The sequence below is a fragment of the Carassius gibelio genome, chromosome B5, assembly GCF_023724105.1.
Source record: "Carassius gibelio isolate Cgi1373 ecotype wild population from Czech Republic chromosome B5, carGib1.2-hapl.c, whole genome shotgun sequence".
Lineage (NCBI taxonomy): Eukaryota > Metazoa > Chordata > Actinopteri > Cypriniformes > Cyprinidae > Carassius > Carassius gibelio.
Window position 1 is genome coordinate 42115785 of NC_068400.1, and position 26369 is coordinate 42142153.

At 36.9% G+C, this 26369-nt stretch overlaps 2 protein-coding genes across 2 annotated transcripts in view; both read right to left on the reverse strand.

Moving 5' to 3' along the window:
• Positions 1-7367: 7367 nt before the first annotated feature.
• LOC127956991 (heat shock protein beta-8) lies at positions 7368-14740 on the reverse strand. The gene is made up of 3 exons (XM_052555316.1): positions 13783-14740; positions 11213-11276; positions 7368-7880 (listed from the first exon to the last, which is right to left on the reverse strand). The coding sequence occupies exons 1-3, from the start codon at positions 14150-14152 to the stop codon at positions 7685-7687; spliced, it is 630 nt and encodes a 209-aa protein (XP_052411276.1). The 5' UTR covers positions 14153-14740; the 3' UTR covers positions 7368-7684.
• Positions 14741-15471: 731 nt separating this feature from the next.
• Positions 15472-26369, reverse strand: part of LOC127957012 (serine/arginine repetitive matrix protein 4-like) — a 59104-nt gene continuing 48206 nt past the window's right edge. Inside the window, exons 8-13 of the mRNA XM_052555343.1 lie at positions 24341-24479; positions 21631-21959; positions 20005-20190; positions 19787-19891; positions 19548-19676; positions 15472-17738 (exon numbers count right to left, since the gene is read on the reverse strand). Of these exons, the coding sequence (XP_052411303.1) occupies positions 17495-17738; positions 19548-19676; positions 19787-19891; positions 20005-20190; positions 21631-21959; positions 24341-24479 (1132 nt within the window). The 3' untranslated portion in view covers positions 15472-17494. The remainder of the gene's footprint in view (positions 17739-19547; positions 19677-19786; positions 19892-20004; positions 20191-21630; positions 21960-24340; positions 24480-26369) is intronic.

Here is a 26369-nt window from a genome sequence, read left to right on the forward strand (position 1 = left end):
TTTAAAACAACAACAACAACAGAATACATCGAAATCCTCCTTAGGCAAATACAAACGTGCATATGTTCGCTTCATTGCTTCAGAGAAGTGAGCACACAGGTGGCAAATAAAAGCACACCGCAGGAGCACAAAGGACATTTGTTTAGTCTATCCTTGGAGAAGCCTCACGCTATCCTGTTTCGACGCAAAAGGAATGTGTACAACAACCGATAATGCGACTAGAATGTTAAACAGACCATCTGGGAGAATAGTTTTAAGAGCACTGAAATAGTTTCAAAAAGCATGGTGTAAATATCAAATCGTACTTACAATTGCATAACAGCATTCCTTACGTTACTGTTGGCATGCTACCTAATAACAATTCTCTCCCTGTCACTTTAAACACTGAGAACACACAAAAGCCACCTGCCCGTGCATGCCTAAACATATAATGATAATAAATGGAAAGCTCATAGCTCTGGCACTCATTTAATATTGTAAATTCGCATTGAGCGCTAGGTTCTCATTCATTCTGTTCTCAGAATGTTAGCTCAAAGACTTAATGTATATGTTTTTGTTGGACGTTAAATTCAGAAAACATTCCCATTATATTCTCTAAATGATAAAATGCAACGTTCTCTTAATTTTTTCTCCAATGTTCACATACGCAATAATAATTAGATGTTTTAATCATCACTTTTTTACATTGCATTATATGTTTTGCCCTTCACATGCAACACAACTACTACAGATATCTCATCATAAAACTAAGCATTTAAATATTAAATATTGCATATAGAGTAGTAACTGATATTTATATGCACTTTCTGTAATTAGTCTGCTATTCTGTAATTAAGATCTTACGGATTGACATTTGAAAAAAAATATCTGAATTTCAAATGGCATATTGTTGCTTAGTTTGGACTACTGAAGAAAACATATGAACGAGAAGAAAAAAAAAATTATATATATATATATATATATATATATATATATATATATATATATATATATATATATATATATATAAGGTTAGTATGATTAAAAAAAAAAAAGAAATTATGTGCATTACATTTATCTAAAGTGACAGTAAAGACATCCGTCATTTCACAAATAAATAAATACATTTATTTCAAATTAATGCTATTAATGTTTTAAAAATTAAAATGCTATTAAGGCTTTTAAACGTTCTATTTATCAATGCAAAAATGCATTAATCGAATACATGTAGCCTTTGTGAGCTTCACAAATATTAATACAATCGTACCAACCTCAAACCGTTTAACAGCAGTTCAGAAATATTCAGGCCTATAAAAGCAGCAGCAGTCTCACAGTGCAAACTCAGCCTAATGTTAGCCGCTTGTTCTCTCTGGTCGTAACAAGATGATTAAAAAACAGTCTGAACCTGTCCAGCCCACGGTTTTTGAAGCCATGCTGGATGGATTATTAGCACAGTTGTGCATCAGATATTACACGTTTAAAATAACAAGCATCTTTATAGTAACACTAAGTGAAATAACATTCACTGATATACTTTTTTAATCAAACTGCACACCAGGTACAGAATCCAGAAATACAGCATATTAAATAAAACCTGAACACAACAATAAAGTGTTGAGCAAACACAATAGTGCAGCAGCTGAGATTAATAATGTTGAGTTGGGTGCACTAGTCCCATTAAAGAAACTCCCCTCCGCACTCTTTCATTTCTTATTCCAGGAAATAAAGTTAACAAGCACTTAGACACCTTCACAACCTCTATATAGACACCTGAGCACTTTAATAGTTTCTACATGACCATTAACGATCAGTTCAATACAAATCTTGTTGCCTGTCAAAGGCTTAGCAGGATTTCACTCAGGTTGTTCGTTCTCATCAAATAGCCATTTGTTGCTTCCCTTTTAGATCTATAAATATCCTTAATTAGCATCTCCCACAGAGCCCCTCCACCCTTCCAGCAGCAGACTGAACCTAGCCATCACTTCGTTCCTACATTCTCCTCTGGAAACATCATGGTTAGTGCTTAGTAAGTGTTAAAACACAAGGACGCTATATAAACAGCGATATTAGAATTTAAATAAATAAATAAATAAATAAATAAATAAATATCTCTCGACTCTCACGTCCACAGTGTCTGTTTATTTACCCAAGTAAGTTACGCGTTGTCATTCACACCCGACGAAAACCGCCCACTGATTCTAGTGCTTTTGACTGACATGTAAACTGGCCAACCATCGATGAGCGTCTGTACGATCCAGCCAATGAAATTAGATCTTTTTGAGGCAGGCGGTTTGTTGGCATGTAGTATTTTACTAGATTTATTTATTTGAAAATTAAAATGGATATTTCAAAATTCATCTTCTTCTCCTTCAAAAAAGGAAGTAAACCCCCCCCCCCCCCCCAGCCAAAACACTTTAATGCCAAGATAAAACAGCTTCAAGTAACATCTGTAACTTTTAATCTTAGTATTATATTTCTTTTTCGGTTTTAAATTGTGTCTGATTTAACCTTACATTTTGAACATCTAACAGTTAACGGTTGCGCAGCACAGTCTTTAGGACACACACAGACACACACACTCCGCTCCGAACTCCCGAACTGCTTCAAATGATTCACGATCCTCAAACAGACTCAAATGATTCGCGATCCCGCTACGAACTCCCGAACTGCTTCAAATGATTCACGATCCTCAAACAGACTCAAATGATTCGCGATCCCGCTACGAACTCCCGAACTGATTCAAATGATTCACAATCCTCAAACAGACTCAAATGATTCGCGATCCCGCTCCAACTCCCAAACTGGAGTCAGATGACTCAAATGATTCGCGATCCCGCTACGAACTCCCGAACTGCTTCAAATGATTTGCGATCCCCAAACTTACTCAAGTGATTCGCGATCCCGCTACGAACTCCCGAACTCACTCAAATGATTCGCGATCCCCAAATTGACTCAAATGATTCGCGATCCCGCTACGAACTCCCGAACTGATTCAAATGATTCGCGAACCCGCTACGAACTCCCGAACTGACTCAAATGATTCGCGACCCCCAAATTGACTCAAATGATTCGCGATCCCGCTACGAACTCCCGAACTGATTCAAATGATTCGCGAACCCGCTACGAATTCCCGAACTGACTCATATGATTTGCGATCTCAATACACATAATGCTATAAAAGTGTGCACATCGAGAGAAATAAACAGCAGATGTTCATGTTAACAACTTTTTAAACTTGAGCAAATGCTGCTAATACATATACATTTGTTAATAAAGTAAATAAAACGAAAACATGAATGTTTTAATGCTACTGAATAAAAATATATGATCCACTCGAAAGTCTCTGCTCATCATGACAGGACCTGGATTTTTTTTTTTTTTTTTTTTTTTTTTTTTTATGACAGGACCTGGATCAGTGAGCTGCGTCTAGGGCCGATGACGTCACTTCCATGGAGGCATGTTGTACACGCCCCCGTCCACTGACTCCGCCCCCGCGTCAAAACAGTGCCACAAAGAGAGACGTGCAGAAAAGTGAAGCGCAAAGGAAAAATGGCATCGCAAGCTCAAACTAGACTGACACGCAAAATAAAAGCAGCGTTGCAAATAAATTAATAAATATGACCATGGAAAATATGTATTGCAAAAAATCATTGCTTTTGCGCTGTTTCATTTGTTTTGCAATTCTTAATTTTTGTTCGCATAAAGCAAATGTATTTTCCTCAATACTTTAAATAAAATGTTTTAAATTTGTTTTTGTTTTTATTGTTTTTTTTTTGTATATTTGGTAAATCTTTCTGATTTATTAAAATAAAAAAGTCACATACATAGATTTTTCTGGGCTAAGCCCCAGATCTCCACTCACCCTAGAACCACCCCTGGTGATAAATACTACATAAGATGATTTTTACATTGATGTTTTGTTTGTAAGGAGGACAATATTTGTCTGAGATGCAACTATTTGAAAATCTGGAATCTGAGGGTGCAAAAAATCGAAATATTGAGAAAATATTCATGAAAAATGAAGTTCTTAGCAATGCATGTTACTAATCAAAAATTAAGTTTTGATATATTTATGGAAGGAAATTTACAAAATATCTAACAAGATCTTTACTTAATATCTTAATGATTTTTGGCATAAAAAAGAAAAAGCGATAATTGCGACCCATGCAATGTTTTTTTTTTTTTTTGGCTATTGATAAAAATATACCTGTGCTACTTATAACTGTTTTTGTGCTCCAGGAACATATATAAATTGATCTAAATTGATCACTTTTTATCAGGTTCCTATGTTTAGTTTCAGTGATTTTACTAATAGGTTCATTTCTATGTAATTAAAGTGAAAGAACTGAAACTAATTATAGGAGCCTGATAAAAATGCTCATTTCAAATGGCCCTTAGAGGCTTTTGCATCTGAACTCTTCATATGTAATTTTGTATTTAATATCAGCTACCAAATGACACCATGTATTTATTGAAAGTTCCATTGTTGATATTTTTAAAAATCTCAAAAATATAAAATGCTCTTCTTTGAGCTAAAGTTATTAATCGCTCAATTTTTGATCTATAGGTAAGCATGATGAAAGACGAGATGAACATGGCTTCATTGCTAGATGTTTCACAAGTGTGTTCTTGTTGAATAAAAGTAATAATTTATGTTTTAAAAATCCTTTGAATGGTAGACTAAATGCCTATTTTATTCTGTTTAGCACAGTGTGTGTGAAATTTTCACAAAGCTGTTCATCATGAAAAAAAAAAATTAACAGATTTTTTATTTATTTATTTTTTTACCTAAGACTTCCAGGTGGTGTTGAAGCTGAAAGTCCTCTGATGTCAATATCCCCATCCAGGTATTGATTAGTTCTGACAGCTGTTTAATCTGTAATCATACAGTCTGAACATTTTCATTTATTGAAGCTCAAAATCAGGCACTGAGTGTTCTGGGTGGCATGCATTGCACTTGTTTATAATACATCCTCAGTGGTGTTTTCTGTCATTCACGGTGAAATGGCCCCATTATTATCATTACTGAAAACTTTTCTTGGTAAATCCAAGGGGAAAACACTACCCATCCATCCACTGGTGCCTAATTGGATTTGTATAAAAGCTAGACATCGCAGGTAAGTAACTGTCTACCAGAAGCTGAAATACTGGCAAAAAGCTGACAGCAATTTAAGTTTCCAGGAGAAACTATAGTGTAATGACTTGAGTGACTTCTCAAAACCTATTATTTAAATTATTTTGTTGTTATATTATTGCATAGGATCTGGCCACTCAAATGAACTTCTCTTGCTTTAGAAATGCCAGATATTGTTTACCCGTTGCATGTATTTTTCAGCCAATTTATTAAGGCATCAAAACAAAATGTTTTTTTATTTTTTATTTTTTTGCATCAAAGCCAAAAGGATTTCAGAAATAATTAGAGGTATACGATTCTACAATGCCCCATAAACGTCAAATGCCAAATTTAAAGTCAGTTCATAAATTAATTACCCAGCAATTCCAATTACCAGGCTCATCACTGTTCTAATAACCAACAAAGAGATTCAATGCAAGCTTATTTTCCCGCAGGGGACATATGGCCTTTCTTCACAACCCAGAAAATTAATCATTTTTGTGTACACCGACCCTGGCATTTTAGGGTCTTGATGTGGCATTTAAGCTCTTGACTTCATTTAAAGACTGTTTTGCGTTTGGCACAGGTGGAGGAAACCATTGGAGGAAAACAAGAAGTTGAGTCTCAGACCTGCGTTGAAGCCAAAGCCAAACCAGAATCATTTGAAGGAGAAACTCTTGTCCCAAACTGAGCATGCTGAAGGTGTACAGCTCACCGAACCCGTATCTGATGTAAATCCATCTAGAGACATACAAACCCAGTCCAACTCAGAAGCTGCGATGGTTACCATTGAGTCCGGAAGAGAGCGGGTCGGTGATCCCACAGAGGAGGACAAAGAAGCTGCTTTTCAAGAGGCAACAGTGGACACCAAACGAGACAGAGAGGAGTCTGCAGACAAGCCTCAGGCTCCAGAGACTCCAGACAACATCACCTCCGAACAAAGAGAGCAGGCAGAGGTCACGCCACATCGAAAACTGGAGGGTGAAGAGGAATATACAGACCCTGCTGTGACAGAAGATAAGCAATCAACTTTCAGGGCAAACCTTCAGCATGTGCTCCAAAAGAAGATGGATGTAGACTACATCAACATCCCAACTTTTTCCTTAGCCTTCAAATTTACTCTAACATGCATCTTCTTTGTGTAACCCCTCTCTCCCGGGTCCTCTCTGACACTCCTCACAATCACTCCAAGTGGGGCTTGAACCCAGGTCTTTGGCATGGGAGGCGGACGCACTAACAAGGAGGCTAAATGGCTACAGCCACTAGCATCTGTCGCTAGTGCGTCTCTTGAGATCGGGGAGTGAGGTTTACCTGCACAGCACTACTCGCTGGCCTCCGTTACACTCATCCCCCTAAACCTCACTCCCATCCGGGTCACGGCACCAATGTAACCCCTCTCTCCCGGATACTCTCTGACGCTCCTCTCACTCGCTTCGAGCGGGGCTCGAACCCGGGTCTCCGGCATGGGAGGCGGACGCACTAACAAGGAGGCTAAATGTGAGGTTTTACCTGCACAGCACTACTCGCTGGCCTCCGTTACATTTGCACTAATAAAGACCTGAGCAAGAATGTGTGAAGCTTCTTGTTGGGCTTTACAATAGCACGAGTAATTAATCAGTAAAAGCTGAGAAATGTTTCTAAATGAATGTGACAGATTGTGGCACCTAGTTGAGCTTGTACAGAATTGTATATTAATTTTTTTTATGCAGTGAATAATGTTGCACATTACATCCCTCGAGTTCTAGGAAATATTGTGCAATCCTCATCTAACTCGGATGGTTATGATGCCAGCGCCTCATGAGCATGGTTATATTTGTGATTCATTAACCCCAAACCCTGAAAATTATACAGTGCGAGAAAGCAGATCGATTTGAGGGAGAAAAATCCAATGGGCAGAGACGTCAGTTAATCAGCAGTGGAGTACCGTTTTCTTCAATATTTTCTCTTGTCGAGGAGATTGAAAGCGAGCCAAAGCGTTCAGAATAATCTCCACACTAATCTGTCACCCAATTACAGCCACCGTGCAAAGACAGCTCCCATGGAGTCGCTCCCATAAGCACAATCTGCCGAGCCAACACCCAGATGTGATGAGGATTGTGAGACAGAGAGAAACCAAGGAAAGCGTGATGCTTGATGTATTACTCGATGGCATAAGGAGGTTATATAAGTGGGATAAGCAAACAGGTGTAAAGCTGTAGGAGAAATAACATCCGTAATGCAGCTCATTTATTAACTTTAGAGATTTACAGAGAGGAGTAATAAATACAAGGCTTGCTTTCGTAAATGTCATTTATTATAAAAATGCATGGCATACATCCCTACACAAAAAGATGAAAACAACACACACATACACACACACACACACACACACATAAGAAAAGAAGAAGAGAACATACCAGAACATACTCTACACAATCTGTAGCTCCACAAGCTTGATTTTGCATCTCATAGTAGTTTATGTAGAGTAACATTTGATTTATGGACTAGTCACTAGCAGATTAAGGACTTTTGATTTAAGTACATTTCTGAAACTGATAAAACTAGATTTTGGCACTGGCTTGGAACAAACACCAAGGGACTGTCAGCTTGCGTTCACTCCCTGGACGCATAGACTTCGGCTGAAGCCATGCTGGGTTCCTGAGGTCTGGCCTCGTGTTCTTCCATGGGTTCTGTGGGCATTTCGTTGCTGTAGAGGTAGTACGGAGGGGTCTGCCGCGCTTCAATGATGAGAACCCCTTCTGGAGACAGAGAGGCGAACACAGTGATTGGGTCCACATCGGATGGGATTCTGTGAAAGAAGAAAGAGGGTTTTCACATCAATGCCATAAACCACTGTAAAAGGACCACTGTGGGTTCCTCAGAGATCTTTCAGTAAGCAGTTCTTAAAAGAACCCTTTATCTTAGGGTGAAGAACCTTTAAATAATCTATAGAACCTTTGTGGAATTAAATGCTTCAATGGATGTTAAAGTTTCTACACATAACCATCGATGCCAATGAAGATGCACCACTGAACCAGAGGCCATTATAAATTGTCATTGGACTAAAAGCTAATATGCCCACAAAAGCAATAGGAAACAAATACACCGTATGGGTCAAAATTATATTTATTTTTCTTTATGCAAAAAATCATTAGGATATTAAGATCATGTTCCGTTAACATATTTTGTAAATTTCCTCCCATAAATATATCAAAATAAAATTTTCTGATTAGTAATATGCATTGCTAAGAACTTAATTTGGACAACTTTAAAGGCGAATATATTTATATATATTTTTTTATTTTTTTTTGCACCCTCCGATTCCAGATTTTCAAATAGTTGTATCTCAGTCAAATATAAAAATATATTTATTCAGCTTTTATATTACTTAAAAGAATCTGACCTTTATGACTGGTTTTGTGGTCCAAATCTACTGTAATTGCATACCATAATTTTTCACATTAAAAAGCACTTTTGTTTTACACTCTGCAGTTGCACTAAAGCTTTAAATCAAAATAGGTTAAATATTAACAACTACCCAGTATTGCCTGAACATAACAAACCAAGACTATTCGAGTTTTAACTCGAGTCTAATGTTGATATTAACCCAGAATTGATCAAGTTGCTCAAACTATCCCCAATGTGTACTCAGTCTATTCTCATTTTGGTTTAATTTCCAACAAACTTCATTTTCTTGTGTGGCAGCTTGTGGCTAGAAGATAATTCCCAGTGCATTTCGTGGTTTTCATTTAAATGTTCTGCCTGCCATCACTTGCAATGAGAGAAAGAGAGAGAGAACGTGAGCGAGTCCTGCTCCCTCCAGGTGCTGGGCTCAGAAATAGAGTCTGTTGCCAATTATTACAAATCGCCTCCTGATGCAAAGTTTATCAGCAGAAATTTCCATCTACACACTTGTCTAATCATCCGGCAGGCAGACTGACTGCAGCGGTTTTAATGAGAGGAGTTCTTACTGTCTGTTTGCATTGTGATGCCTTTAAGCCTGGATTGCCATAAATTCATATCTGCTCTACAGAGAAAGGGTGGAACTTGTTTTGAACATGAATGGGTGGTGATGTCATATAAAGTCACTTCCTGCTGGTGGGGGAACTTTTAGGGCCACTTTAGAGATTTAAGGGGCGGATGCAGGGTTTGGGTAATGCTAGATAAAATAATTGTACTTAATGCAATGTATGGAAATAAATGCATTTCCATGGTCAGCAATACATTACTAAATGCACAGCAAAAGACAACTTCCAAACCTTCCTTGTAATGCTTTGAATAGGCAGAATTAGTTATAGAGTTTGAAAAAAATGAAGTTTCAAAACTAATGATGAGATGCAATACTCTTAACAAGCATAAAAATATACAAAGCACACAAAACCGGACCATTTTTAAGTAGACTGACTTTTTCAACATATACTTTCAATATATTATCATTGTCAAAAAACTGTTTTCACTGAATACCGCCGTTCAAAGGTTTGGAGTCTAAGAATTTTAATTTTAGTGCAAATAATTTTATGTGCACCAAAGATTTATTTGCACCAAGAAAATATAAAATATTTTTTATAAAAGTAATTTATTCCAGTGATGGTACAGCTAATTTTTCAGCATCATTACTCCAGTTCTCAATGTCTCATGATCCTTCAGAAATCATTGTAATAGGCTGATTAGCTTACAATAAAAAAAAACAAACAAACAATTGCTGCTTAATATTTTTGAGCAAACCACAATACATTTTTTCTTTTCAGAATTTCTTGATGAATTTAGAAAAAAACAAACATTTATTTGAAAATTCAATCTTTTGATCAATTGTATGTGTCCTTACTGAATAAAAGTATTAATCCCAAAATATTTTGCATTACACCTATTCTGCCTAGTTAGTGCTCACTAGAGTTTTGTTTAGAACAGAGCTACTGTCATGTTTCATTGTTGTTTCTTAATCTCTGCCTTTAGAAAGATACAGAGACAAAGCGAGAGAGACAGAGAGACTCTGCGCTGTGTCTGTCATCATGACCAAATAAGGATGGAAGGTTCCATGCTTGTTGCCAAGCTTCTGTGGAGTTTATATAAACCTTATCATGAAGCTGCCTTCAGTGACCTGACTCTGTGCAATGCTACAGCCATCCTGCTCTGTGACTCCAACACAAAGACTGAGATTTCATTCAATACTGACAGCTATCAGTTAAAATGATTAATGATGCATAACTGTATCTTCTATCAGAGTCTTGTGTTCTTAGATCAGCAGAAAACTAACGTTAAAACACTGTTTCTAACATTTAGCATCACTAACATGGTCTGTCAACATCAGATAAAACAATCAGTTTAGACTGTATTTAGACTTGATAAAATACAGTAAAAACAGTTATATTGTGAAATATTATTACAATGTAAAATAACTGTTTTTTAATTTTAATATGTTTTAAAATGTAATTTATTCCTGCGATGCAAAGCAGATTTTTCTGCATCATTACTCCAGTCTTCAGTATCACATGATCCCATTTTTCTAAAGCGGATCACATTTCCATTTATTATTTTTATATTTTTGTGTAGCTGTGATATATTTAAGATTCTTGGTAAACAGAAATACAGAGATGAACATCTTCTGAAACAGAAATCTTTCAAAGCATTAAAAATATCTTTACTGTCACTTTTGATCAATTTAATGCATCCAAGTCAAACTTGAACAAAGTGAATAAAACAAACTTTCTGTTCCCCAAACTTTTGAATGACAGTGTGTTAGAATCCTAGAATAGTGCTGCATTTGTTCATTATTTTAATTCTTTTTCTTTCTTAAGAGTCTCGTTCTTGGTCTCTGACAGAGAAACAGCATGGTGACAAAAAAGAACAACGTCAAATCGCTGTGTCGCTTAATTACCGCAGACATCAGAGCCACATGATATGTTGTCTGACTCTAACAAGAGTTTTCCCTTCTCTATTTTATCTCCTAACTTTGATTCTTTTCTCTGTCTCTACCATCCAATTCGACTCTGAAGAGCGAGAAGAAAGCAGAGAGGTTGATTTGGCTGGAGGAGTGGGAATGCTGTGTGTTGCTTTAATAACTCAGAGTGACGCTTCATCGTTCTAGAAGATTCCAAATCAGAAGCCTCCGGAAACTTTTGATACAGTCATGATGATACTTACTGAATTTTCTTTGTGAAGTTTTTGGTAACAATTCCGCCCTCGTCTTGCTTTTCCTCATGCTTCCCTGGTGAAAAGACATAAGGGCATGTGTTAAAGCAGCGAGAGGATCGATATGACCATACAACACTTATGACATTCTGCAGTGTTTAAATAAGAGGTGTAGAGAACTGCTTTTGCTTTAAATACAACATCAACACACACAGGTATCTTGAAGTCGATCCCAGCACTGGTTGCTCATGAAAAGCTATAATGTTTGGCACAGAAGTGTAACCTTTACCACACTGACATTAAATTAGACTCAGACAGTTTTGTCCATATGAGGATGTTTTTGTGTTGCTGTTGAAGTCTCTTCCCGTTTTACAGTCATTGTGAAGGCAACACTATATTTTGTGCTTCTTCTAATCGAGACGGTCTGTTTAAAAGCCTCTTGGCCTCATTCTCTGCAGCTGTCGGTCACTAAATGCCAGTCATGCCACACTGTGTCTCGCCGTGGCCTACATATCTACAATAACTGGCTCTTTAGAGAACACTATGAGCACAAACACGTTTGATTGATTGTCCTCCTGTCAATGTGCTCATGCTCTGTAGCTAACATCATTTTAGCTAACAGTTTAACATGTGTATGTCTGAAAAGCTACATTTCTCAATGTAAATATATATATATTTTTCAATTCTCATAATTGCGAGTTTATATATTATATATGCAAGTTATCACAAGTAACAAATCAGACTTTTTTCCCTCATAATTCTGATTTCACATTTCACAGTTTTTAAATTTTGTAAAAAATTCCGAGTTTAAATCTCGCAGTTCTGACTTTTTTTCTCACAATTGTGACTTTCTTCTTGGAATTCTATCTTACATCTTACTCTGGATTTTAGAGTTTATCTCATAATTCCGACTTTTTTTCCTCATAAATGTGTTTATATTTTAGAACTGCAAGTTATAAACTCGTAATTGCAAGTTGTCGCAATTCTGTCCTAATTCTGTTGCCATCTAACAGTTGTGTTAGAAGATTCTGGAAGAAACAAAATCAGATTTGCAAGATGTAAACTATGTTTCAATTATGAAAAATAAGCTCTTAATTGCTGGTTTATAAATTGCAATCGCAATTTTGAATAATAATAATAATAATAATCTGAATTATGGGATGTAAACTCCCAACTGTAAGAATAAAACTCAATTGTGAAATAAAAAGCCTTAAAATTAAAAAGAAGATGTTTTAACATGTCTGTGGCATTTGTTTGACTATGCTTTCCTTCAGGATAAAGTTGATCATCAGAATCTGAGTCTGTGAAAAGGCCTTAGGCAAAACAGAGCATATGTTAGAGCACTTTGATATCTGTGTGTGACGCTTTTAGATTGAGGTTGTGTGACGTTGAGTCGTCCTCACACTGTGACTGAGAGACCCAGCTGGAATACCAGAACAGAGTTTATACAAATCCGTCTCTCTCCTGAACTCTGTACTTCTGCCCTGCCGTCACAGTCAACAAATATATAGTGTTTCCCCAAAGAGAAATACAAGGTATGCCAAAGGCCTTCCATTCTCAAACCGTGATGTATGGAATAAGCATATGGAGCCCAAAAGGGCATTTCTGAAAACCTGGTGGGGTTTTCTTTTTCTTTTTATATTTGATTAATGGTCGGGGTAAGCAAAAGAAAAGTTGCATATAAAAATTAAGTCAAATAAAATGTCATTTTATTTTTATATTTAATTGTTGTGTTGATGAAAATCATTTAAAGTGATAATTTGTATTAAATTAGAAAAACAAATCAGAAAAGTAAAACTCGTACTAAAGGAGTTGTGTGCTCTGTGCAAACAAACAAATGAGGAAATAAATACTTTTCTAAATTACAAAAATAAAACTCATACTAAACGAGTCGTATGCTTTGCAAATAAATAAATAAACAAAAATCTAAGAGAACATAGAAAAATAAATAAAAAACATACTAAAGGAGTTATGCTATGCTTCATGCAAATAAATAAATAAATACCTGGCCAAATGTATTTATTTGTTTTGTTTGGTGAAAAGAGGTATGTAGATAATATTTGTGGCAATAAACGTTTCAAATCATCTCATAATCTGCTTTTTTGGTTGTACGTATTGTATATAACATTCCATGATTTATTATTTTAGGCTGTAAAATATGTGACCCTTCACCACAAAACCAGTCACAAGGGTCAAACTGAGACATCTTATCCTTTCCATTTGCATTAAATGGCTTTCCATTGATGTGTGGTTTGTTAGGAGGACAATATTAGGCCGAGATACAGCTATTTGAAAATCTGAAGGTGCAATAAATAAATAAAATATATAAAATATTGAAAGAATTGCCTTTAAAGTTGTCCAAATTAAGTTCTTAGCCATGCATTCCACTGATAAAAAAAAGAAAAAGAAAAAGTTTTTTATATTTTTAACAGTAGGAAATTTAGCATTAAAGATAACTTAATAACTTTGCCCCATACATTGTATTGTTGGCTAATGCAACCAATAAACCCATGGTACTAATGACTGCTTTTGTGCTCCAGAGTCACATTTATTCTCAATTCCCCATCCTTGCGTTTTCTCACCTGACACCTCTACAAAACCGTCTTTAGTTTTGACATTGAGCTCCTCGGGTCTGAAGCTGTGCACGTTCACGCACACTTTCCACGGCTGGTCAGGGTCGGTCAGAGGAGCGCTGGATCTGCGTGGACCCTCGCTGTATCTGGTGCTGAAGCCACGCGGGAAGCTCGAGCTCACCGGTCCCGTCCACGGCGCGTCGAGGCGCGCGCTCAGTCGAGGTCGTGCCCAGCCGGGCCAGTCCATAGATAACTCGTCGTGAAACGGTGGCAGTCCAAAGTCATCGTCCATAAACCGAGATGCGAGCGACTGTTCACCAAACGGATCCCTAGGAATCCTCTGTCGATTGCCCATAGTGTAGTAATCCCCTTCTGCCATGGTGAAACTCGGAAAAAGTGACTTTAAAGAACTTTTTTTTTTTTTTTTGGTTAAAAAAAAACGCGTTCCTGTGAGAAATCCGGAATTAATCAATTATCAAAAAGAGCGTAGTTTGGAAAAAGTCTCCAGGCGCGTAATGACGCAGCAAAGTTAACGCGTAACACTGCGCTCACGTACGAGTTCTAGAAGTTTACTGACGATGTTAGCACTTTCCACTGGTTTATATGTGATTTACCAGTCAACAAAGTCCAGAAAGTGCACACGACAGCTGACCGAAGACCCTCCCCTTCCAAGTTTAGACCCCAGGCTGTGACTGGCTCCACCGGACAGAGACTGCTCCAATCTCACCCTCCCCCAGATGACTCATTCACTTCATAATAGAAAACTACTCACTGCTCAAGGCCGGAGAGCAATCACACACTCGTATGAAGAACGCTAATAATGTTCTAAACACGAGATGTGACGAAAGGCAACAGAGGCATGCGGTATCTGCTTCTCCTTCTTCAGATGAGTCATTGCATATGAAGAGTAAAGCTGAAAGATGAGCAAGAAAAACATGCAACAAGATATAGCTATTTCAGGATGTATGAAGTGTGCACTGGCCAAAAAAGCTCACTTTAAATGTGATTTCACATATAAAACCAACTGATAATTATTTTATCAAACAGCACTTTTCTGTCAGAAAACACACACACACACACATATATATATATGTATATATTCTGCACAGAATTTAATCTTGCACATTTGTTAATGTTACCTCTACTATCTCAATTTGTACATTGTTACTCTTACTGCTATTATTATTATTAAGTAGTTGCACTCAATTCGCTAAAGGTCACTGTATTATTGTTTTGCACATGAGTCAATATTGAACACTTGGACATACAGATTTGCACAGTCTATATTTCTGTTTTGGCAACATAGTTGTACTTTTATTATCTTTGTGTGTTTTTAGTTTTTACATAGCTTGCACTTGTCTCGGCTTTTACTGTGGACAGGAAATAAATAATTTAATTGTACAATGAAACTCGTTTTTCCTCACTGTGCACTTGATAATAAATGCTCGGAATCTTGAATCTTAAATAGCACAATTATTTTTTCCACTCTGGGGTGCGTTTCCCAAAACTATAGTTGCTAGCTAAGTTAGCAACTTTGTTGGTTGCAATGCAATTTCCCATTGCCAACTAACAGGTTAGCAACTATGGTTTTGGGAAACGCAACCCTGGCTGACTCATCTTACCCCAATCTGCCTTTTTTTTCCACTTAACCAATCACGAATACAACTTCAGTGTGAATAAAGAAGCAAAACACTGGGAGAAATTATAAGATGAATAATTTATTTAGAAATCTTTGAATATCATTACATAATCAGACCACAGAGAACTAGTCATTAATTTACTTTAGCGAGGGAGACACTGATATTCTTGTGCACATAGACAACAGTGTATATACATTGGGGAATAATTGAAATTTGGGAATGTTCTTGACACAGTCTTCCAGCCTGGCATCCTGCATTGAGAAATTTGCGCTAAAACACAGACTTGCTCGTTTATTTTTTATTCTGTGCAAAAATAAATAAATAACTCATATTACAGGGGTTTGCAATATTTTTTGCAATCACAGAAGCCAGATTTGGTGAAATCGGTTGGATTCATGGCAAAATTTCAGCATGTTTTTTTTGTGGGGAATGCAAATTTAGTAAATTAGAAAGCCAGCCTTGTCAACAGTCAGCATCGCTACTCCATCTCAATAAATAAAGCCCATGCCTAATATTGCCGCACTAAACGTTGGCATATTTACACAACGGATTTACATAATCATTTACTAAACTCATTTACGGTTTGAGAACAAGATGAATTCAGGAACATAAAACATTTGCGATACACTTTCACGTTTTTCATCTTTCGTCTACGACTTATTATCTGTACAAGAGTCAGAATTCACAACAGTCAGACATCTAATAATGTACAGTGCATAGAGATCACCATGCCTTCGTTAGACTTTATGACACAGAAACAAAGAAGCTGCCATCATCTGTCATGATGAAGGTGATGATTTTTACACGCCGCTTCATCAAGCGTTATGGCACAGCAAATATATATCTTTGATCCTTCGAGAAAAGTCCTAGATCTAGTCACTCGGACTGATTTCTTATGACAGCCATTTTCATTTTCCCGGTCTGTAATCGTTTCAACCAATATGCAACCAATAAATATGCTTTATAAATCATTCATATTTATAAACATCATTGTGTGTGCTTTAATTAATGCAGGACTGGATCTTTAAACAGAGGAAAACAAACGGAAACTAGTCAGAAATGAATGATACGATACGATACGATAAATGATACGAACAAAACACTTTTTCTATGTGAATATCAAAGGTCTCACCTTATAAATAATTCAAGCGGTCTAAATAATAAATATCCGAACTGCACTAAGAAATTATCTCTGATTAAAAAATAATAATATTATTTGAAAATAACATACAATTTAACACATCTCAAGTGTAGTGCATCTCGAAATTGACATAATAATAATCCTAATTATTGATTATAGCAGTGCTTTGTACCTCATAAACTACAGGACATTGAACATATACCTTTTCTAGGTTCGTTCAGACGCAGCCTCGAATCCTACGGATAAAAATAGGTCTGTGAGATTAATATGTATGTTTATGCATTTGGTAAAAACCCGGAAAACGTTTCCCGCCAGTGGAGCACATCCGCTGCATTTTGATTGTCCACCATCTCCATCACAGACAATGACATTTGAATTGTTTTCCAGTTCAACAGAAGATAAATAAAGCTGGCATTTGAGCCGATGGGGCGTGCGCTTGCCAATGGGGCCGATTCGGATGGCACATATTTCAAAGCGAAGGTGTGGGCAACACAGAAGCAGCTGTTATGGAAGCAATAAATCTGTCTCCTCAAGCGCTTCTGACATCTCCTATGAAACAAATACATTAGATTCATACATGGGCTTTTACGGTGACCCTGCACTTCCTTTGATAAACGACTAGCAGTATTCTCACACCTATGAGCAAAACTAGGTATGGCAGAACTCACAGATTGAATTTCCCGGTCCGGTCTTTTCTACAACAGCAGGCTTTGTGATTGATAGACAAGTTTTCCTTTGAGCGGGATGGATGAAAGCACACAGTTTAGTACACAACAATATGGAAAGCTTCAGTCTTATCTGACACTGAACAGATGATCCTGTCACTGCCTGGTGTTCCACATCTAAGCACAGCATGTTCTTCTCAGCGCCGCTCCATTTCACTTTCAGTTACAGTGAGATGTGGTCCTGGGATTGTGCTGTAGCTCAGTTCTTCTGTGAATTAGCGCCGGGCTCTGCTGTAGCTCACTACTGACTCATAGCTTCTGCTCCGACTGCGACTGCGTCTGCTGTACATAGAGTTCCACGACGAGCTGCGACTGTAGCTCCTGTACGACGAGTAAGTGTGACTGCGACTCCGTGAACGGCTGCGATTGAGAGAAAACAGACGCCAGGACAAGATGCTGGAGGATCGGCTGCTGACGGAGGGACTGGGACGGTAATATGGGATCGGACGCTTTCTGGCACTGTGCAGGAAAGAGATACAAACAATGGCATGTTCATACATCATTCTGAATGGGGAATAAAAGTCACAAAGAAGCTGGAGTGGTCCACACATTGAGAACATATAATCAGACCAACAAAGGACTATCGAAAAAATATATTTTATTTTCCATGTGCAAAAGTGCAAAGTATTTTAGTCAGTAAAAACCAGTCATAAGTGTCCATTTTTCAAAATTGAGATTAATGCATCATCTGAAAACTGAATAAATAAATGTTTCATTGATGTCTGGTTTGTTAGGAGAACAACATTTAGCTGAGATACTACTATTTGAAAATCTGGAATCAGGTGCAAAAATTCTAAATGTTGAGAGTTTAAAGCCTTTAAAGTTTTCCAATTGAATTCTTAGCAATGCATATATATATAAAAAAAAATATGCATTTAGCAGACGCTTTTATCCAAAGCGACTTACTATGCACTCAAGCTAACATTTTTTACCTAACATGCATTCCTTGGGAGTCGAACCCACAACCTTACCACTTGAGCCACAGAAACAACATTATTACATTATAACAACAAATACTTATAATCAAAAATTAAGTTTTCATATATTTATGTTAAGAAATTTACAAAATATCTTCATGGGACATGATATTTACTTATTTAACATAATGATTCAAAGAAAAAATGTTGACACATGCAAGGTTTTTTTTTTTTTGTTTTTTTTTTTGGCTATTGCTACAAATATATTCCAGATACTTACAGTAAGACTGTGCTCCAGGGTCATATATTTCATGGGCACTGAAGAAAGCATGGGCTGAAATGTCTGCTCTTTGGCCTGTTTTTAAGACAGTTTGCACCTTTTTCACTTTTGCATTTGGGAAATGTATATATATATATCTTTTTATATACCTTATTTGGTCAGTGTGATTCTCCACTTCAGCTACTCGGGTGACTAAACTTCTTTTTTTGTTTACACATTATTAATAATAATAATGATAATACAGAAATTACATAAATTAAGGGATATAAAATACAGACTTTTTTAGGTATTTGTCTAAATACCTAATTTTATTCTGCTTTAGCAAAATAATAAGTAGATATTAAATTTGTAAATTAGATGTTAGATTTTTTTTGAAGGAATGAATACATATGTTCAAAAAAGATTCATAAAATGTATCAAAAGTGAAAGAAATGACTATTTTATGAAAGATAAAAAATTCTAAGATTTCTATATCTATTATTTTTAATGATATTAAGAAATATCACTCGATTTTACTATTGCAATTAAATTTTCCCTCTTTTTTTCACGACTTTGTTGTATAGCTGTATATCTTTATACTTTGTAATGTTTTTTATTCCTTTTCAATGCATGCTAATGTTTTTTTGTCTAATAAAAAATGTTATCACTAAAAAGAGAAATGTTTCTTGAGCAGCAAATCAGCACATTAGAAAGATTTCTGAAGGATCATGTGACACTGAAGACTGGAGCAATGACTGATATACTGATATATACTGTATACGTACATTAATTTGAAGAATTAATTTGTTTCTCTTGAGGATGCAAGCAGAAAGAATTGGAACGCTGACATTCCTGCAACTTGCATTTTAATTTGTTAAATATTTTTGCTAGTTTGATGATGCCTTCAGCTTCCAATCAGAATTCTACCAGTATATTATTAGCTCAGTTTAAACATTTAAATCCATTCTGCAGTTTTCCCGCTCAATCAGTAAACCCATCTCCAAAGAAAGATCAGCAGAGCAGTTTCCATTTGTGATTCATACAGTAGGTTGTTAGCTTGTATTGTAACACCATAGCTCTGTAAGAACAGACCTTGTAATTCGCCGGGCTTCCAGGTGACTGGGGGAATCTCTTCTTCTCTTCCTCATTGGAGAGCGAGGTCTTCTTCTGCTGTGTTTTCTACTCTTGCAGGAACTGCAGTCTCTTTTCCGCTCTCGAAACCTTTTTATCCACACATGAAAGAGATGTGAGCATGTATGTGTTAATAAAGTCGCGGTCATCGCCAAACCATTATTTGAGATAAAACACTTCTTCTTTTAGCTGAAATTCACCTGTCTAGCGTGCACCGTGAGTGATTTAAACTGCGCAGACTGCTCGCACTAGACTGACTGTCTCTCCTAGAATCCAGGGAATAACTGGATGAACGGGAATATGATCTGTAAATGAGCCGAGGGAGATGATATTGTCAGATTGTCAGTTTGCAACTAAATCGAAAGCGTCAAACCAAAGAGTTGTGTTTTCTATAATGAATAGTAAATGTGTGACCCACCTCCTCCCGAGGGACAGGGATCGGCTTCTGGAATAGCGTCCTGAGTATCTGCTTTGGGATGATATGCTTCTGCTTCGAGACCTCGCTCGATCCTGATATCTATCATAAGACGGACTCCGATTCCTATCAGTGACGACACCCAGGGGCTGTGTCTTCTCCAAATCAGAACACCGGCCCGCTTCTTCACTGCAATTATAAGAGGGAATTATTAATTACACTGGAAAGATATCGTTAATGTTTATGGCATATGTTAATGGTATTTTAGACAGTAGGTGCATTTACATGGACACTTTTTGCTCCCATCGAAATTAATTCATTCTGATTGACGAATCCGAACGTAGTGTTTACATGAACGATAAATAAAGTGATCGGGTTGATTTGCGCATTTACATGTCACAAGCTTCTGATCGGATTTACTCTTTTGACATGCGCACACTGCATGAATATACAGAGTTTCTGCTGCTGTTTTAAAAAGCACACGTTATATTTATCTACTTCGGGTCCTAATTAGGCGACGACCAGCACAAGAACTGTTGTGCCGCTTAACTTTACTCTGGAAAAAAAAAAGTAGTAAAAGTGCCTCTTCCAGCACTCAAAACTAGTCATCTGTTGACTAGAGAGTTTAATAAAAAAATATTACCAAAATAATTGATCATTTATCCACCTCAGAAATAATGACAGACCTACTGCACTCCCCTACACAAGTTTTTTTTTTTTTTTAAATAAAAAGTATCGTATTGGTATCGGTATCGGCGATACTGACCCTATATGTATTTGGTATCGGATCGATACCAAATTTTGCATTATCGCCCACCTCTAAGATTTATAATTACAGGACACTTATCTATGACACTTTATTCACCAGGAAGAACAGCTCGTTCCGGGCGTCATACGTCATTACGCTATTTCTAAGTCACAGCGCATGCGCAGTACTTTCCAGTTTCGGTTTTCAATCCGATCGTGTTTACATGTCCTCTCGCTCGGATAACAAAAGGGATAAAACACCCCTTACAATCCGATCGAAATTTTAGTCGGATCGAGCCAATTCAATTAGATCGACGTGTTTACATATTACATTTTTATTCTGATTGTGCTTCTAGTCCTATTACGATCGGATTAGAAGGGTCCATGTAAACGCAGCTAGTGATACATATATGACCCTGGAGCACAAAAGCAGTCTTAAGTCTCTGGGGTATATTTGTAGAAACAGCCAACAACACATTGTGTGGGTTAAAATGATTGATTTTTCTTTTATCCCCCAAATCATTAGGACATCAAGAAAAGATCATGTTCCATGAATATATTTAGTCAATTGTCTACTGTAAATATATAAAAACCTATTTTTTGATTAGTAATATGCATTTCTAAGAACTTTAAAGGTGATTTACTCAATATTTAGATTTTTTTGCAATCCAGATTTTCAAATAGTTGTGTCTCAGCCAAATATTGTCCTAACAAACCATACATCAATGGAAATCTTGTTTATTCAGATTTCAGATCTATTGAAAAATTGACCCTTATGTCCAGGGACACATATATTCTGTTTACTTACTCTTACTGTAACTGTAATAGAATGAATTCAGACAGATGTAAAGCTGATGTAAAATGCATTTGAAGCAGTCTCACCCTTTGAACTTGTTGAAGACGGAGCTGTGTAGTGTGTTTTCTTTAAGCACTGGTTTACCCAAAGAGTCATAGCTGGTTAGAGAGTTGCCTGAATCTGAAGCATTGTCCCCGTCGTTCAGCCTAAGCTTCTCAGGAGATGTCAGATCCTGACATCTGAACTTTCCGTTAACGGACACCTTTGACTTTGGGATGCCCGTTTTACTGGACAATGGAGAGGACGTGTCATTTCCTGAATCGTAATCTGCATGTCCTTTTCCCTTATTGGACATCGAGTCCTGGACGATCACCATTTTGTGTAAACCCTCAACCCCAGGACGCGATGGCGAGACCTGCGAGCAGACAAAGCAAAGTTGTTGTTATTTTTCCAAAGAAAATCAAGGCAGCGTTAATAATCTGCAACCTGCATGATGCAGTTTGAGTACGTCCCTACATACGTCCCTACAGAGCACAGAGAGGATGAATCAAGTTTGTTTTCAGGGGGGACAGAAACTAAAAGATTAAAAACGCCATGCAGATCTGTCACATGCGAGAAATTTGAAAAGAAAGGAGAAGAACAAAGCAAGAACTCTTACAAAAGAAACTAATGAAATAGAGACTGAAGAGAGAAAATAAACAATGAACCGATGCTAATGAGAGAGACGGATCAGAAAAGAGAGAAAATAACCTACAAGAAGAAACTTCAAGCTACTTTTATGTTAGAGGAAAGAGAGTTAAAGGAAAAAAAAAGAAAAACAGAAATCCCCAATTTGAAAGCACTTTTCCTTTAAGGAACACTGAACAGACATCACAGAATGGGCTTAAGTAAAAAATAATATATGTAATTATATGAAAAGGGTTGCAGACAAAAGAAATATCTCCATCAGTCTAACTAGGTAAAATCCTTGAGAAAAACAAAAGAACATGGTTCTGCTTTAGTCCCCTGTCGGAAGAGATTTTACAGTCCACCAGCGGCCTACAATAAGTCCCTAAATCTGCGGATAGCATCGACTTACCAATCAAGACTTCCTCCTTAAGTAGGTAAGGTGTAAGAAAAAGGGAAGAGCGGGTGACATAAGTGCATCATTAGAGTGATAAAGTGCAAGAAAAAGACAATAACCCTCTCTTCTTTAAATCCAACTCCGCTCTGCCACATACCGGGGCATGAGCCTTTTCTTTACTTTTGTTGTGCACCTGTTTTTTTTTTTTTTGTGTTACATGAGTTCTCATTTTCTGTTGTGGGACTGATGGAACAAATTCAAACAGACTCTGCTTTAGTCCCCTGTCGGAAGAGATTTTACAGTCCACCAGCGGCCTACAATAAGTCCCTAAATCTGCGGATAGCATCGACTTACCAATCAAGACTTCCTCCTTAAGTAGGTAAGGTGTAAGAAAAAGGGAAGAGCGGGTGACATAAGTGCATCATTAGAGTGATAAAGTGCAAGAAAAAGACAATAACCCTCTCTTCTTTAAATCCAACTCCGCTCTGCCACATACCGGGGCATGAGCCTTTTCTTTACTTTTGTTGTGCACCTGTTTTTTTTTTTGTGTTACATGAGTTCTCATTTTCTGTTGTGGGACTGATGGAACAAATTCAAACAGACTCTGCATCCTTCGTGGAAAATGGAAAGAAGCTGCTAAACTTCAATCAAGTTTGCTACAGTGACGCAAAAAGCAATCAAACTCTGGTTTGTGGTAGAATTTGCACGACTCTGACAGAGCCCTGTGGTTGTTTGTAAGGATCTAGCTGTGAAGTGAGACTGAAACAATTATGTGCAGGTTATGTATAGATCATCAGCTTTTTACAAGCTTCAATATATGAAACACACCGCACCAGAGCAAAGCATGCTTTATACAAACAGAAAAAGGCCACTGCTAACCAACAGTGCAATAAAATGCATCAAGACAAAAAACATTAGCAGTGATTAAAATATTATAGAATGCATTAAGTGTAACTATAATGATCATGTCAGGAAAAGTGATTTATCTTCTGTGCATACTGACCATCACCAAGGGCTGCAAAGCTATGATACAAAAGCTTATCTAAAACCTTAATGCAATTAATGTTAGAAAACCCACAATGCACTATACAGGTTTACGTTAATTATTAACATTAAATTAGGACATTATATGACTTCTCCCCTGGACCATGTTCGTTAGTGACAGTGAAATTTTCTTTATTGAATGATTTTAGATGTTTGTCTAGGAGTGGATGCAGTTAGAGTGTAGCAGTAGGTTGCATGTCGCTTTTTTAAAAAGTGTAATTACTGAGAGCGGAAAACACTCGAAAAGCACTCTCATTCAAAAGTTAATTAACTGAAGTTTAAATTGTGTGTCAAGCATGTGTGGAATATGCAAATCTCACGTTGGTTAAAAATTACACCCACAAAAATAACCTCACTCAAAGGCATTGCTACAATAGTGATTACTGTTCCCATTAAAAAAGGAAATGGCAATGCAATATTTGCTAATTTTCAAAACAAAAAGGACTGTAGAAAAACTTCATCAGTGAGAATTAAAAATGCTATACTTTTAGCTAGCTTCAATCCAAATCCTACCCACTTTTATTGTAAAAGAACTAAAAAACATGCATAAATCACAAAAAATAAAATACTTTTCCATTGACACCTTGACACCTATTAAGCAAAAAGAATCAATGGTTTCACGAGTGCCTTAAACTGAGCAAGAGTTTGTCGCTGAAAGTGCATCAGGTATAGCCATCAGAAACACTTACGGTGCTTTCAGAAAAGTGGCAGCAGCACTTAGAGGAGATTTTACTGGTCAGCTTGATTGCCGACCTGCATGAGTTGCCTCCACGGACAGCTGATGAATGGCCACCGTCTTGCAAACCAGATTTTCCACAATCTTCATATCTACATACACAATGCAATTGATATCATTGTTAATGTCCCCTTCACGTCAAGGAGGAATTTAAATGTTCATATTCACATTAAATATACATAATACTGTAAGTTGAACCATTTCACCATTTCATAATGTGGGACAGCGAAGGTATAACAGTCATTCATCAGTTTCTACAGTATCTGGGCAGAGAGGTGGAAAGGTGAATCCTCCACGGGTTAGCATATGGAAAATATCATTGCAAAGAAAATGTCAAAAAGTATAAAAAAGGAAGCACTTTGTCAAAGGAATCCATTATGCAAACCAATATTATATTTCTGCTGAAATAGCAATTGAAGAGAGATCCAGCTAATGTCCATTTACTTAAACAATTGGCGACATGCAGACTTCTATTTCATTGTCTTCCATGATCGGCTAGTTCCTCTGATCTGCACGCGCTTAAGGTGGAATAAAATGGTTTCCTATGAAAGGACGTGCCAATTATACCAGCTCAGGACATAGATTATCTGTAATAGGTCTTTGTGAAGTGAATGAGGATTCACCGGAATGGGAACTGACGGTCATTGTTCCTGTTGTGTGGCGTGAGTGGGCTCTCTGTGCCTTTTCAACTCCTGAAACCATGTAAAGCTTCACTGTGCTCGCTTTCTATAATGATTTCGTCTTTTGAATATCCCTACGAAATTCAAAATAATGGAGAGATCAGTTAGGGATTTAAAAGCAATCATCTCCAGCTCAAGATTATTTCAATTTTGAAAGCTGAGCGCGTTTTTCTCTGGTCTTGAAAATGGCAGATATTCTGTGATGAATGAATGAAAGCAGCTTTTGTATGAAGGACTGATGAAGTAATCAGAGGGGTGACACCTGGGAGAGCGTTTGAAGCCAATTTAATGCATGAAAAACTGTGTCTGTGATTACTCTGATGCGTTCATCTAATTCAAAAAGTGTTTTAAAAAAATACACCTTTGACCCAGTACAGAATGGTCTTATTTTACATCTAATAAACTACTCTAGTTCAAGTCTAGTGCAATACTTCAACATCCTAACTTGTTTGAGCATGTACATGGGCAATGAGCGAGATTGACATTTATATGCTTTACTGATCTTCACTGACACCTTCTATCAAAGGAAACAGATTTAAACTTGAAACTTTATTTCAACACTATTCCCTGTAGTGCTTCATCTCTACAGTACCTGAACCCCATCACCCCACAACCCACTCCAAAGAGGTGCAACCGTCCATGGGGGCGAGATCTCAAATTTCATTCCCTTTCCCGTTTCGATTGATCTACACGCCAAATGTTGGACATCAGCTGTGAGAGGCAGATAAAAGAGTTTCCTCTGTGTCACCTCTACCTTTATCAGTCATCGCCACAGTGCCACTGGATGCTCACTGATAAGATAAAAGCCTGACTGGCCAGCGTTAAGCCATAAATATCTCTGGCCGCCCAAAAAACCCTGAAAAAGTTTTAAAATGTTTGGAACGTTCATTTAAAATGTTCTGAATATGAATGTTCTAATCTGTATGAATGTGGGAATGTGCAGGTGAATGAGTGTGCTTAGAAACTTCTATTCTATTCTATTCTATTCTTACTTGAATTTGACTTAGATCATTAAATGTGATATTATAATGCAACTTATAGACTGGAAAACAAAGCAGCTAACTTCGGTTTTAGAATCTATTCTATTCTGCTCTATTCTATTCTATTCTATTCTATTCTCTTCTATTCTATTCTATTCTTACTTAAATCTGTTTTAAATCATTAAATGTGATGTTATGATGACACTGATAGACAGGACAACATAGCAGTTGTCCTCAGTTTAAGACACTCTATTCTATTCTATTCTATTCTATTTTATTCTTACTTAAATTTGTTTTAAATCATTAAATGTGATGTTATAAT

Excerpts from the sequence above, each read along its gene's own strand:
- LOC127956991 (XM_052555316.1), bottom strand. The coding sequence starts at position 14,152 with ATGGCAGAAGGGGATTACTACACTATGGGCAATCGACAGAGGATTCCT. Across the intron at positions 11,277-13,782 it reads CGGTTTTGTAGAGGTGTCAG|GGAAGCATGAGGAAAAGCAA; the intron begins GTGAGAAAACGC and ends TCTTTTCACCAG. Across the intron at positions 7,881-11,212 it reads AACTTCACAAAGAAAATTCA|AATCCCATCCGATGTGGACC; the intron begins GTAAGTATCATC and ends CTTCTTTCACAG.